Genomic DNA, 15,118 nt, shown 5'->3' on the forward strand with positions numbered 1-15,118 from the left:
AAGTGGCTAGAGAGGAGGGGCTGAGGAGAGAGGACAGTGAGGGAGCGAACGAGAGAGGGCGGATGAGGAGGGGCAGAGGGTGTGAGCACAGAGCATAGGCCAGAACTGTTCCTACTGAAAGCCACCATTTTCTCAGCGGTAGGGGAGGAAGCAGGGTTTGTCAAATGGGAAGGGATGTGACTGGGGCTGAGGCCCCAAGGTCCAGGGTAGTGATAGCCCATAGCTTCCATCTCCCCCTCAGTAATCCCCCCAGCCCCAGGGGTTTGCCATGAGGGCTCAAAAACCATAACGGATGTAGAGGAGGGCAGGGTTCGAGTGGATGCCATGGTGCCAATTACCCACAGCAAGGAGGAGGCTAGCAGGCTGCATCATTTCTTCAAAATTAGTTTTTAATACATTCGTGTGGTTTATACAAAGAGCTGGTTCTGAGGCCTGGGCAGCGGCCTGGCTCCTAGGAGGTGAGAGCAGCATTATGTAGTGTTTTCAAAATCAGGCTTGGAGAGGAACATACCAGCCCCCAAGCCTGAGAGTGTTTGTGTGCAGTGAGCACCTGTGGTCCTGATCCCAATTAGGACTGGGTCCCCCAGACCCCCAGGGCCCCAGGCTGGAGCCAGGACACCAGGTCCCTGAGTCCTTGACCCTCACAGGGCCTCAGTTTCCTCATCTGCAAAATGGGGCAGAGAGATAGGCATTTTCGTTATCTCTCACTTTACCGAGCACTATCCTGAGCCAGACAGCACCCAAACAGAGGTGGGAGGTAAAGACAACAGTATGGGGTCCTGGGTAGATCCCAAGGCCCCCTTTCTTCCTGGACAGCCCATGGTTCCATGGATATGAGGGACAACAAGTTAAATCTGGATGCATTTTTCTACCTATTTTTCTAGGGGGAAAAAATCCCTGCATGATGAAGACCAGAAAGAGCATTTGGAGCCAGCGTTATCTTGTGATGTGACAGCTGAGAGAGAAGAAAACCACTCAGGTCCAACCCCCAAACTCCCCCACACATACCCCGATGAGATCTAAATCTACTTTTTTCACAGACTCTGCTACTGACTTGTATAGCTCTAAGTAAGGCCCATTCTCTTCCTAAGTCTGTTTCCTCTCTGTGCAATGGGGAGGTTGGACTCAATAGTCTCATGCTCCAGGCTGTGCTCACTGGAGAAAGAGGGAATGAAGGAATGCAATAGTAAGAAGAGAAAAAAGAGAACCCATACCAGTCTGCAATGGAGAAAATGAGGGAAACTGAGGCAGAGAAAGAGGAGAGGGCATGTGGCTGCCTGCCTTCTCTCTGCTTGCCCGGGAGAGAAGAGCAGGTGGGGATGCACAGCACAGGATGTTCCCAGGCCCTGTTCCAGTGATGTAGGGCCACTTCCTGTCCACCTGACAGCCTACAGCCTCCGCAGCAGCAAAGCTCAGGCCCTGGAGTCAGGAGGATGTGAGTCTAAATGTCAGTTATGGTATTTCTTAGCTGAGGGAACCATGGAGGGAGACTTGGAGCCTCTTATAAAATGGGATGAAATAACCAGCCTCAGAGGGTTGTCATAAAGAGGCGGATTGCAGGCTTGGGTTTGTTACAGATGCCAAGCCTGGTATAAAACAGAACCAGAGCCCTAAGGCTACAACTCCTGCCTTTCCAGCCAGGGTGGGACCGGAATGGAGCAGGGGGCCTAAGCAGGAAGTGTGGGCTAAGGCAGTATTCGGGCCAGTGTGTGCAACATGAGAGTGCCGGGTGCAGAAAGAGCCTGTCCAGACCAGGAAACGAAATGGTCCAGTGCTAGCCAAAGCCCAGGGCGACAGCCTCTTAACCAGGACCTGCTGGAGACACCACAGCCCGCCTAATAATGCTGGATCCAGGACGTACTCATGTGGCTCTAGTTCTCTTCCGGTCACAAGCTCGTCATGTTCCAGAGAAGCTGAAAGTCATTATCAGATGTGACAAATAGTCTGCTTGGAAACATCTCGGACAAATCCTTTCGGTCTTGAGCCTCCTTGTCCCCGCCTGGCCCTGCCAGGGCAGACTCCGCTGCCGAGCTTTGGAGCCCTGGGCTCCACACTGTGTGGTCATTGCATGGCTCTGTGACCCCCTCCCCACCCAGACTAGGAGATGCTTGAGGGCAGGGATGTGTCTCCTTCACCAGAGTCCCCAGTGCCCAGAGCAGGGTGTGGCACAGAACAGATGTCTGGCAAAGCTTGGTTGATCCAATCGGTCAACCTTATTCTCTGTCACTTCTGAAACTGCTCAACTTCTGGCTTCCACTGGACCACATGTGCGATCTGGGAAGTGGATCACCCACTGATGCAGCAGGATGCAGGGAAAGGAGCCCTGGGGTGGGATTTAGAGACCAGGGTTCTGAGACCTTGGCTCACTGTGGACCTTGCGTCAATCCCTACCATTCCCTGTGCCTCTGGCTCCCCCACTGCCCCACGAGGGTCTCCCGGCTGAGCTGTTCTGCAGCTCTGGCTTCTCTAGGCTTTGTACTGTTGGTTGAACTTCTGCCGGCGGACACAACAACAGGTGGCCAGTGTGGTGAGAACAATGGCAGAGACCACTGCGACAGTAAGGATGATGATGAGGTTGACATTCTTGAGCTCCCCCTTCTCGCAGTCCTCAGGACGCACATCACTCAGGGACACCTCCTCTCGGGAGCTGAAGCGGCAGATCAGGTCCTGGGTGGCATCCACGTCCACGCGGCCCTGGTGCAGCTGGGCTGCCAGCCAGCCATTGCCGCAGCAGCTGAGTGGATTCCCCTGCAGGTAGAGGCGCCGGAGGCTAGTCTCCAGGCCACCCATAGCGCTTCCTGGCAGGAAGCTGAAGCTGTTGTTCCTCAGGTCCAGCACCTCCAGGGACACAGCCTGTGTCCAGGCCGGCAGGCGACTCAGGCGGTTCTCAGCGAGATTGAGCTGTTTGAGACAGCTGAAGCAGGGCAAGTCTACCTGCAGGACCTCCAGCCCATTGCCTTGCAGGGCCAGGACCTCCAAGGAGGACTCCAGGCCTGCCAGGGCCCCTGTGGCCACATCCAGCCCAGGGTTGGCAGAGACATCCAACTCGGTAAGTGGCGTATGAAGGAAGGCTCCTGCCCGGAGCATCTCCATCTCATTGTTCACCAAGTTCAGGATGCGGAGGGAGGAGATGCCAGAGAAGGCCACACAGCCTGAGAGTCCAGACTCACCTGGCCTTCCACAGGGGCTGACCCGGTTCCCCTGCAAATTGAGGCTCTGCAGGCTGGCCAGGCCGGCAAAGGTGTATGGGTGCAGGTCCTGCAAGGCATTGTCCTGTAGGAACAGTGTCCGCAGAGACCCCAGGGCTCTGGTGTGCAGCTCTAGTGTCTCCAGCGCATTGTGGCTGATGTCCAGGAGCACAAGACAGGGCAGGGAGCTTGCACGTTGAGCCTCAAAAGCCCGCAAGCAGTTTCTGCTGAGGTTCAGAAAGCGCAAGGAGGTCAGGTGATCAAGAAAGCCCTCTGGGATGAAGTCGATCTCATTGTAGCTCAAATCCAGATTCAAGAGCTGGGAGAGGGGGTGAGTGCTAGAGTTGCGGGTGGGATTTGAGAGAGGCAAGGCTGACCAGCCCTCGGAAGGTGCGTGGATGGCCTCGCCACCCTGGGGTGGCCCCACAGGGAGCCGGATGAGGTTGTTGGACACGTTCAGGTAGATGAGTCTTGGGAGCGCGTCCAGGTCAGGGAAGTGGAGCAGTTTGTTTTCTCGCAGGTCAAGCCAGGTGAGCTGGTACCCAGCCTGGGGCTCTGGGGCAGTCTGAAAGGCCTCGATGCTGTTACAGCTGAGGTCCAGTACTCGCAGCTGCTGGAGGCTAAAGTCGGAGATGCAGGTGAGGGAGTTCCTGGAGAGGTTGAGGTGGGTCAGGTGGGGCAGGGCCTCGAAAGCACCGTCTTCGATGTCCATGAGCACATTGCTATGTAGGTCCAGCCGCTCAAGCGCAGGCATGCCCCAGAAGGTCTGACGGGCAAGGTGCGTCAGGCTGTTCTCTGCCAGCACGAGGGTACGCAGGGCGGGTGCCTCCCCCAGCAGCCGCTCCATCAGGCCACTGTACAGGCTGTTCCCAGACAGGTCCAGGGACGTCACATGCAGCAGGGGACCTAGACCACCAGTGCTCAGCGCCAGGCGGTTGTGGGCCAGGTTGAGGTGCTCCAGGTGGGACAGGGCCTGGAAGACACCGGGCTGGAGGAAGCTGATCTCGTTGAAGCTCAGGTCCAGGTGACGGAGGGCTGTGTAGAAGCCCAAGGGCAAGGCCAGGATCCTCCAAAGCTGATTTTCAGACAGGTCGAGGACCTCAATGTCCCGAGGAAGCACCGAGGGGACCTGAAGTAGGCCAAGGCCCTGGCACAAGACCTCCTTGTCCACCTGAGGAGGAGGAGGCAGGGAGAGCAGCAGGCATTAATGGGTGCAGTAGGAGCCGGAACCAGACATGAGCCTCTAGGAAGGATGTCTTGAGCTCCCACCAGGGTTCTCCCTGGCCTCCAGATGCTCGACATTCCTCTACCCCAGCCTAATCACCCCATTTCTGAATGACCCCCTCCCATTCCCAGCCCTGTCTGTGGCATCCAATATAGCGCTGGCATCAGGGAGGGACTCAAGAAATCTTTGATGGGTAGACAGCAGAGATGACGGACAAATAGAAATATAAATGAACTAACAAAAACCTCTGTCCTGATTATTCCAGTTTACAGAAAACTGAGCCATGTATCATCTAAAGTGACCTAGAACCAATGAGGAGCAAGGCGAGCTGGGACCCAGGCCTCCCGGTTCCTCATCCTGAGTTCCTTCTATGGGCCCAGATACTTAAATTTACCCAGCTGGCGTTAGGTGAGATTAATACACTTTGGGGAAAATGTTTCCAAAACGGAAAAATGCATTTTGCACTCCTGTCATCAGTTTTCAGCTTCCGACCCTCAGATCTCATTCAAGCCCTCATTCCATGGGGTACAGCTGCAGGTCCCAGAGCCTGCCTTCCTTGGTAACACTTCCCAGAAGTGACCTCCTTTCTGTTGCTGCTACCTACACCCACCCCCCATTAGTGACTTTGCTTCCTGCGGCCTGGTCCTTATCGGCCCCTGGAGATAGGGTAGAAGTAGGGGGCAGGGGAAGGATGGCCAGGGTGTCAACCCACATTCTTTGATGGCAAAACTATGATTTTGCTGTGTAGCCCGATCAAGCCATATACCACTCTGGTTTCTTATCCAGAAAGTAACTCGTCTATCCTTCCCTAGCACCCACTCAGCAATTTAGATTTTGTTTAGCATTTTCATACCCACTGTCTCGTTGGATCTTCACAATAGCCTGCCTATCAAATATGATCACCCCTATTTAAAAAATCCGAGCTCAGAAAGGTGAAGATAGGCTCCAAGATCACTCAGCTGGTAAGGAGCAGACTGAGTTTGGAATCCAAACGAAAGGCCCACTTTTGTCCTTCTACCCTGTGTGGCTTCTGGGGCCAGAATTCTTTCCACGCAAATGCGGGCTCCCTCTCGTCTTTTCCAACATACCAGGAAACCCAGCCTTTCCCAGCCAAGGGCCTGACTTCCAGCACCACACATCTCAGGACCACTCCTGCCCCAGCTTCTGTCTCTATTGACCTCTTCTGACCCATCCGCCAGCCAAATGCCTGGCAACGACTTGAAAACTCTACTCTGACTATGCTACCCTCTACTTAAACCCCTCCAGGGCCAAGTCCAGGAACCTCAGCAGGGTTCAAGGCTGTTTGTGACTACTGTTGCTCTGTCCTCTCTCCTTCCAACCCACTAGCCCAGGCCATAGGCAGTGACCATACCTTCCATACCTTACCACCGCCCACTGTGCCCTCCCATGCCCACCTCTAGGCCTCCTCCTTGCTGTTTTCTGTGTTTGTTATGCCCTTCTCAACCAGATCTGAATGGTGAACTCAGCATGCTAAACTCCAGCGTCTCCTCCACCAGGAAGCCTTTCCTGACTGCCAGGCAGGTCAGGGCCTCCTCTGGGTTCTCATAGCCCCTGTGCTTCTTCTGTCATAGCTTTGGCCCTTGAATCATGACTGTCTGTGTGGGGATCCGCTAGGCAGTGAACTCCAAGAAAACAGGGACTGGTTTGATTGATGTAAATGTCTTGGACCTTGCGTACAGAGGCACTCAGTAAATTTTTTTAATGAATGAAAATGTCACAGACATCATTGGCTTAATAAAGGTCTGAAGGATTGATTCAATTACCTTTCCGAAAGGAAAGAAAAGTGATAATTCATATATTCAGACTAAAGTCAAAGACTGTTAGAGCAAAAAGGGTCTGGCCCACCTACTTCCCAGATGGGAGGCTGAGCCTGAAGATGGCAGTGACCTGTACTGATCACTGGGAGTCAGCAGCTGAGCCAGCAGGGGAAGAACACCACCCTGGGGGGGTCCCTGCCTGGCCCAGCTCTCGGCTTCCTTCCTAAGGTGAGGAGCGGGGAGAAACAGACTACCCTCCACCAGGTATCTGTGTGTTCTTCGTACTCCGTGTGGCCCAGTGACTGGCCTACTTAGAGGCTCAGGGACACCTCTGCAGTAGGGCACCCAGAAACCTACCCCAGCCACCTTGCCAGTCCTGGCCGGCTCCTTGCTCCTTCCTCCCCCACAACCTCTCAACCAGCTAGGGCAACTAGAGATGGCCTCCCCATCCTGTCCCCAGCTCCCGGACCATTCTGATTAAAGAAGAAATGAACAAGAACACAATGACTGCCACTAACTGTGGGGCATCAGCTCTGTGTCAGGGTTGTGCTGAACACAGATCCCTTGCCTCACTTAATCTTCTAAGGCACATATACCCCGTTGTATCCCCTAAGGAAATTGAGGCTCAGGGTGGTGGGCTGCCCCAAATCAGATAGTCAGAGGCTCAAAACTACCATTGCAAGTTCTGTTTCCTATTGGTGCCAGCCAAGTTCTGACCACTGGGCCCTCAGCTGGTTGAGCAGCCAGGTTGAGTCCTTCAGTACAGTAAATTACATCAGCCACCACTTCCTGAATATTTAGTGTGTTGGGGACATGGTCCTGTGCAAGCCTATACCCTCTGGAGACTCCAAGGCTCCCTGGGGCACCATTCCCTGAGAGTTGAGCCAGGACACAGAGCCGCCAAGCCCAGAGCCTAAGCCTTGCTTTCTGCCCAGGTACCTAGGACCCCTCTCAGAGGTCCAGAGGAGGCTGCAGGTAGACAGAGCTGCCCTGGGATGCCTTCTCAGTCCAGTCTGAGAAGAAGTTTGAAGGCCAGGGCAGCTCTCAGCACTCCATTTCCATGTGCCTGCCACTTCCTGAGCTCTAAGCCCCAGCATGACTGACTTGCATGGGAGGGGTCTTGGAGGAATCAGTCCTTAGCCAAGTTTGGATCTTCCCCTGACAACCCCCTACCCATTCTTTCTGAGATACCAGGATGCCACAGCCCAGCTTTTTTTTAAATTTTTTATTTTTAGGCAGGAAGAGGACTTGCCATCCAACTCCATTTTACCACCTGCACATAAAAGGGAAACGGGATAGGAAGAGTCACCCGGCAGTGGACAGCATACGCTCGGGAGAGCTGGGTTCGAATCCTGCTCTGTTAGTTCCTATTTGTACGACCCTGATGGGTCACATCTCTTTTCTCAGCCTTAGTTTTCTCAGCTGAAAAGAGGAATTCCGGGTAGGAGAAAAGGAGAGAAAGCCCTCAGCATGTAGCAATTTCTTTTTTTACTATTTTGAAAACCATCATAATTCCTTCCATAGTAGTTCAGAAAGTACTTTCTTGCCTATTACCTCATTTTCCCCAAATCCAAAGTTCACCCAGTTCTCCCTTCTATTAGGTAACCCAGGCCCTTTATCTCTCTGTTTCCCAAGGTAGAATACGGGGCTGCATTTGGTGATATCTGAGGCCTTCTCTGCCTATTATTCTGGGTTCTGGGAATCTCAGAAGGGTTCTGAAGAGCAAGCAGTGAGGTGGCAACAGCAGGACACTAAACCCCAGGGAAGGGCTGCTGGGCCCTGGCTGCCAGCACACCCAGCCTCCAGAAGAAGCTGCCCACTCTGTGTCATAGCTTCTGGTCCTAAGTCTAGGTGTGGCTGCCACAGGGCCTGTCTCTTCTTCCCCAGCTCAAGCTCCTACCTGGACCTCAGTGACTATCCAGCCTCACTAGTGGACCTAGGTGGTCCCTTTTCCCTGTACTCCACAGAGTCACAGTAACGTCAGGGCTAGTCTCACTGGCTCAGGGAAGGAAAAAGGAACAAATCTGGTCCCTGCCATTAAAAAGTTCGTGGTCTGGCAGGTAAGACAGGCTTGGACCCATTTGTCAATTATACCACGTGGTCAGTATTGCAATGGAGGGAAGCTTGGGGCTGTGGAAGCCAAGAAAAATGGAACAAACGGAACCAGACCAGCCTGGGACAGATCAAGGAAGGCTTCCTGTAACAGGCAGCATTTGACCTGGGCAGTAATGAGTGAAAGAGTTCCCAGGAGGGATGTGGAAGATAGGCCCAAGTCAAGAAGCCCAGTTAGAAAAGAGGATTTGTCCTCGGGAGGGACCTAGTACAGAAGAGCCCTTTCCAGCTGGCCCACCCCAAATTCCCCCGCCACACACACACACACACACACACACACACACATTCTGCATCATCCAGCTGGACCCAATGCCCTATGGAGGCAGCTGGGGGAAGAGTCCAATATTGGCCCAACTGGTCCTAGTTGAATGACCTTACACAAGTTATCTAACCTCTCTAAGCCTCAGTTTCCAACTCTGTAAAATAGAAATAATGAGGCTTAACCTGGCAAGATTAATAGTAAATAAGATATTTAAATATTCTACCAGGTGTGCATTAAATGCAAAGTTTAAATGCATTAAATGCATTCTCTTTCCTCTTTTGACTCCTCTAACTTCTGGCTTCTGGATCTGGGACAGTAGGGCATTTTGAGGGCCTGGGGAGGGAGGGTGCTGGAGGAAGCTTACCCTGCCTGGGCAGGGCTTCTTACCATCTTACAGGGTATCTTGTCTCGGTGTTGGGAGGTAGCCAGGCCCAGGATCAGCACGGCCAGGAGCAGCAGAATCTGGTGGCTCATGGCTCTGCATAGGGCGGGAGAAAGGGGGAACACTGTAAAATCTCAGGCTCCTTCCCACTGCCAGTCCCCACCTCCCGTCCTGTTTGTGCCTGCCCTTAGGGCACTTCCCACAGGAGTGTGTGGGGACGGGCAAAACCCCAACCCCAGACCAAAGAGGTATCCAGAATTAAGGTGCTGTGAATAGGGCACCTTATGAAGGGGGTTGGAAATGGGCCATAGCCCATCATAAACTGCCTCCAATGCTAAGCCAAGGAGCTAGGTCATCCCTCACCACCCTCACCCTCTGCAAGATTTTTTAAGCAGTGGGTGACATGGTCAGATTTGGGTTTCGAAAGACCTTACCAGGTGGAAGACAATCTGGAGGGGGTAAGCAGGAGGCAGAGGGACCCTAAGGGCTAATCTGGGCCAACCTCAGGCCTGGAGTGGGGTGAGATGGGGAGCTGGGCCTCTGACTCCATTTTTACCCAAGCCACAAGCAGGTCTCCCCATCCTAGCTCCTCAGGCCCCAAACAGAATTCCTTAAGGTCCCTACTCCTGGACTTTTATTTTGCCCTTTTTCTTTTGATTTTCTGATTCTTCAGGTCTGGCCATTGTTTGAATGCTGGGCCTGAAGCCTTGACAGGAAGCCCCACCAGGAGGCTTGCCCTGCCCCCAGCACTGTGGCAGTGAACTTCCCCAGGAGCAGACTGCCAGGCCCTTTACTTTCACTGAAGCCACCACCAGCGCCAGTGCAGAGAGACATGCAGGCTTGCTGGACCAGCCCTTCTTTCTATAAGCAGCCATTGAGAGGCGGAGGGAGAGCACAGAAGCTCTCAGCGGGGTGGAATCCCAGTGCTGCTAAGGGCTCACTCACTGAGGACCTGGGCCAAGTGCTAGGAATACACAGATCAATTAATAAATTTCATTCGTTCATTCGCACCTTTACTGAATTCCTCCTCATGTCTGGCTCTATGCTGGGAACTAGGGATACAAATAAATGCACAGAAGTGACCACCATACATACAGAGCGTTACGAAGGAGGAACACATAAAGCCCTCCAAAAGCAATGGACTGAGTGGCCCAACCCGACTATTCCCTATGTCTCTTCCACTTACTAGCTATGTGACTTGTACAAGACACTTCACCTCTCTGAACCTGTTTCCTTTTCTGAGGTTAATGCCAACCTCGCCACATTTTGCTAAAGATCAAGTAAGATATATTCTATGAAAGTGCCACGCGCAGAGCCCTTATGCACCAGGCACTCTTCTCGACATTTTACATGTATTAACTCATTTAATCCTCACGATAATTCAACAGTTTGGCTCCATGATTACCATTTCCATTTTGCAGACTGGGAAACCGAGGCTCAGAGAGATTAAGTGACATATTCAAAGTCTCACAGCTAACAAGTCTGGCTTCGAGGTCTGTGCCCTTAACCTCTACACTATACGGTCTCCCACGAGTACTCAATAAATGAGCGCTGAATTGAGGATGCTTTAGAAGAGGCATTTCTCTGTGAGGTCCTTCCTTGTTCAGATGGGCCAGGGCCACAGCGATCGTTTAAACCCTGCCCCTCGGGTTGCCCTCAGCCGGGCCTCTGCCGCCACAGCTGCTCTCTTCTCACCTGCATCACAGGTTGGGTTTTCACAGGAAATTTTGTTCTGCTGTTTAAAAAGCAGAACATCACCGCCCATCTGAAAGCTGGTATACTCAGAACTGAGTGGAAACCCCTCGATGGGGCCGTGAGGCCCTTGGGGAGTGAACTGTGCTTGGCCAACTCTTCTTTCCAGCTTCATCTCTCACTGTCCCTTCTCCCGCTCTGGGTTCCGGACGCTTCCTATTTTCCTTCACTGCCCCAAACCCTCACTTCCTCCCCTCTCTTGTGCTGAATACCTTCTCATCCTTTGGGTCTCAGCTTAGATGTCGCCTCTGAGAAGGCTCCTCTGGTTGCCCGAGTGTGGCCCCTGAGCTGTCAGTGAGCGCAGCACTGAGCATTCTGTGTTTTGCCCGTCCCCACACACTCCTGTGGGAAGTGCCCCGAGGGCAGAGGGGCATCTCTTTTCTCTGGGACCTATCTCAAACCACTGGGCAGGCAGGGGGAGGTGTTGAGAATTGACATGAGGAGTCTCAGTGACCTGGTGACACTGGCAAGAGCAGTTCTCCTTGACTCTCCCTTCACCTCCCTGCCACACTCCTTCTCTCTGTCAGCAAGTTCCATCTGTTCTCCTTGAGAAACAGCCCCAAGATCTGCCTACCTGCCCCCTACATCATTGCCACAGACAGAGGCACCACCATGACCCTGGGCCTCAACCACAGCAACACCCTGCTCCCACCCGGACCCCTTTTAGACTATCCTACACAGAGTAGCCAGAGCGGTGAAGTTAAATCATAGATCGGATCATGAATCTCACTGCTTGAAACCCTCCAATATAAGCCAGGCTTTGCTTCTCTCCTCTTTGACTTCATCTACCACTTGCCCTTCCCTCACCAAATTCTAGCTTTCTCACCATTCTTCTTGCCATTCCTCAAACACAGCAAGTGCATTTCTGCCTCAGGGCCTTTGCCCTACAGTTCCTTCCACCTGGAATGCTCTTCTCCCACATCCTCATATGCTTTATTTTCCTTGCATTGATCATTTCCTGATAATTAATTTTTTATTATATGAGAACAGGAGTCTTTTAAGTGGTTCTCACTAAAGATCTATTGAACAAAAGGCAGAGCAAGGGATAGAAGCTCTACTGAAATGGGTTGAGGGGTGAGTTTGAGGTACGGACAAGGAAAGGCCTGGCTTAGTTCTGAACCTGAATTGCTGCCTGAAGGGGCCCTCATTTTCCCCTCCTCTGCCTGCCAAATCCCACCCTGCCCCCAAGGTGGGCATCAGAACATCCAGCAGGAACCATCACTCTAATAGTGGAATTTTGTGATGGCATTGGAAAGAAGGAGGTCCATCAGCTGTGGGCATCCATCAGCAGTGCCCAAGATACAGTGTGTAGAATTTGTGGACAACTCACTCTCAAGAGGGAGGACCGGGGTCACTTAGAAGTAGGCTTACATCCAGACTCTACTGCTCCCTAGCCTGTTCCTTAGACAAGTCCCTTAACCCTTCCATGCTTCAGTGTCTCATTGGTAAGGCAAGTAGCCTGGTTCCTGTTCTGCCACTGACTGTTCTCAACTGTTGTGATTATCACGTTGAGAATGGCTGTGAAGGTGCCCTGGACACATATGGTCTTTCCAGCTGGTACAATGACCTGCAGGGCTGAGCAGCCCAGGCAAGGTGTGCTGAGGACAGAGGCCCAAGGCCTGTGGACAAGTGGCCTAGGCAAGAGGAGGAGAGAGACCACCTAGGACTCTGACTGTAAGAAGTGCCAAAGAATATGTGTGTGTGTGTGTGTGTGTGTGTGTGTGTGTGTGTGTGTGAGAGAGAGAGAGAGAGAGAGAGAGAGAGAGAGAGAGAGAGAGAGATGAGGTGGGGGCAATGCTTACTATCATAATAAGCTTTTCATTATTTAAGGATATTAGACACTCTTTGAGCACTTAACCTATATCATATCAATTCTCACAACCCAATGACATAGTTACGATTTTCATTTTACAGATGAGAAAACTGAGGCTCAGATAAAATGACTTAGCCTATAGTTACTTAGCTCATTAGTGTTTTGGGATTTAGCCCAGGTCTACACCACACAAATGCTGTATTTTCTCCAGCAGGCGTTGAGTTGCCTGCCCCCTATAGAACTGCCCACAATTTGCCCATGAGGAGAACGAGGCTCAGAGAGGTGACTTACCCCTAAGTCACACAGGCAATAGATAGCAGAGTCGGGATCAGAATCCAGTCTGTCTGCCTCCAAATCAAATGTTTCCAGTACACCAGGACAAAATCTTCCTCTCTAACCCCTTGCAATACCCGCTGCCCCCAACATCCACAAGCAGACAGGCTCTAGGTGTTCCTCCCCCTCCTTTCATCCCGGATCACTGGCAGCCTGGGGTCCTGGGAGAGCTGCTGTGGACGCCCCTACAGAGCAGTGAATCACTAAGGGCAAACATGTGCATCCCACGAATTAGACCTTAACCCAAAGGAATGTGGCTGTGATGGCAGAATTTCAGGCAGCTCAGGGTGGGGGTGGGGGTCCCTCACATCTTACCACCCATGAAGAAGGCTGGCTCTGGAGCCCCTTGGAAAGAGGTGGGTGCCCCCCACCCAGGTAGGCAGGCTCTCTGGTGCGATGGAATGGGAAGCCCCACGCGGGGCCAGGTCAGAGGATGGTAGGAGACCTTGATTAAAATCTTGGTCTGCTCTTGACTAGCTGTGTGTTCCCGCCAAGTGCTGGCCTTTCTGCTGATGTTTTCCCATCTGTCAAATGGGAACGCCAGCCTCACCCCGTCGCGGGAAAGATCCGTTGAGTCAGGAGCCTGGGAGACCTCTGGGGCCAAGGGGAGGGTCAAACCTGGCTCCACGCGCAAGATGAGGGGCGGTGGCGGGAGGGGGCTGTTGGTGAGCGCGGCGGACTAGCCCCAGACCGGCTCCACGCCCTCTGCTCAAGGGGGGCGCAGGACAGCTGGTTCCCTAGGGGGTCGGCCAGCCTAGCCCGCTGGGCGTCTCCTACCTGGCTCAGCGCGGCCGCCGCTCCTCTCTCCGGCAGCCCCGGCACATTTTGCGCAAACCTATCCCCCGGTCCCACCCGGCGCCAGACTCCGGGGTCACGGCCCGAGGAGGCGCACGGCCGCTCCACTGCCCCACGGGAGTCCGACCCGCGAGGGGGCGGCTCGGGCTCCAATTTAAATACCTCTCCCGCCCCACCACGCCCCCCCTCGGTCAAGCCGCGGGGTCCTAGCGCCCGTACGGCTCCCTGGCGTGACTCGGTTTATCCGGAACCTGCGAGGGAGTGAAGCATCTTCTTTACGCTGGAATCCCGGCTGGGAAGGGGCGGGTTGAAGAGGGCGGGATGAAGGAGCCGGAGAGAGAGGAGTAGCTGAGGGAGCCCAGTACGAGCGAGGCCCGGCCCCGAGCGGCTGCACGTGCAGTTCACGGCCCCGCGGGGTCCCGGAGGGGCGGGCGGCTCTAAGAGCTGCAGGTCCGCAGAGGAAATCCGGCCTGGCCCCGATTTCCCCGCTGCCGGCGCCGCCGCACTTACGGGGGACAAACAGAAGTGACTGCAGGGCTGAACGCGGAAGGAAATGACCCTTCACTGGCCCTGGGGCAGCCACAGAGGGGGTTCCCCACATCGCGGCAGTTTCTGGCGAGTCCAGGCAAGTTACTTTTTTTCTATTTATTATCCAGATGTACTGTTTATTACCCAGACCTGTCTCGGACCCTTTAGCATCAGTGTGAAACGGTACCATCGAAGTGCCCAGTTTCCAGGCTGACAAACTGAGGTTAGGCATGGGGACAGCGAATATAAGTCAAAATCAGTGGTTTGGGACTGGTAAGGTCCCCATGTATATTTTGAGAAACCGAGTCGAGGAAGGTAAAATGGCATATGCAAAGTCATATGGGCCATAAGAGGCAAAGATTTGAGCCCAATTTGTCCACAAAGCTCTAAATCCAGGCCAATCTGGGTGCCCTTTTTCTGGCACCATTTTGCTCGGGTTGTTTTAAAGTGCCGTGCAAAGTCGCATAGTGTTATTACTGTCTTTTTTTACATCAGAGGTTGATGCACATCTTCCCAAAGCCACCCCCTCTTCTAGATGCCTTGGCTCAACCAAATCACAGGTATGGTGCCCTGATGGGTGTGGATTTGAGGATGGGGATGCCTGGGGGAGCAGGGTCACCGTTCCCAGGGTAGAAGGAAATTCCTCTTCCACAGTGTTTCTCTTCCCGGATGGAGTGGCACAGGGTGCCCCATTTTACAGATGGGAAAGCGACCACGCAAAGCCTTATGCTAAATCAGGGTAAAGCTGGGCTTAGAAGCTGATTTCCCTTAATGTTAGATGGCTTCTGTCTTTCCTTCCCATCTGGCGCATTATGAGAATGGGCCTGGGCAGATGGGCACAGCCCAGAGAAAATGAGCTATGATAGTGGATGGCCTGGTGCCTAACATAGCCTCAGAGAATATTAGGGAAAGCTTGCCTTAGGGGCCCAAGCTGTAATGAGGGTATGTGT

At 53.3% G+C, this 15,118-nt stretch overlaps 1 protein-coding gene across 1 annotated transcript; it reads right to left on the reverse strand.

The window, feature by feature from the left end:
- Positions 1 to 371: 371 nt before the first annotated feature.
- LRRC32 (leucine rich repeat containing 32) lies at positions 372 to 14,245 on the reverse strand. Its single transcript, XM_006926638.3, has 3 exons — positions 13,623 to 14,245; positions 8,953 to 9,043; positions 372 to 4,359 (listed from the first exon to the last, which is right to left on the reverse strand). The coding sequence occupies exons 2-3, from the start codon at positions 9,037 to 9,039 to the stop codon at positions 2,467 to 2,469; spliced, it is 1,980 nt and encodes a 659-aa protein (XP_006926700.1). The 5' UTR covers positions 9,040 to 9,043; positions 13,623 to 14,245; the 3' UTR covers positions 372 to 2,466.
- Positions 14,246 to 15,118: the final 873 nt, after the last annotated feature.

Source organism: Pteropus alecto, unplaced genomic scaffold, assembly GCF_000325575.1.
Source record: "Pteropus alecto unplaced genomic scaffold, ASM32557v1 scaffold7, whole genome shotgun sequence".
Classification (NCBI taxonomy): Eukaryota; Metazoa; Chordata; class Mammalia; order Chiroptera; family Pteropodidae; genus Pteropus; species Pteropus alecto.

Coding starts and splice junctions, on each gene's coding strand:
- LRRC32 (XM_006926638.3), bottom strand. CDS start 9,039: ATGAGCCACCAGATTCTGCTGCTCCTGGCCGTGCTGATCCTGGGCCTG. Junction 4,360..8,952: donor ACAAGATACCCTGTAAGATG/GTAAGAAGCCCT, acceptor CCTCCTCCTCAG/GTGGACAAGGAGGTCTTGTG.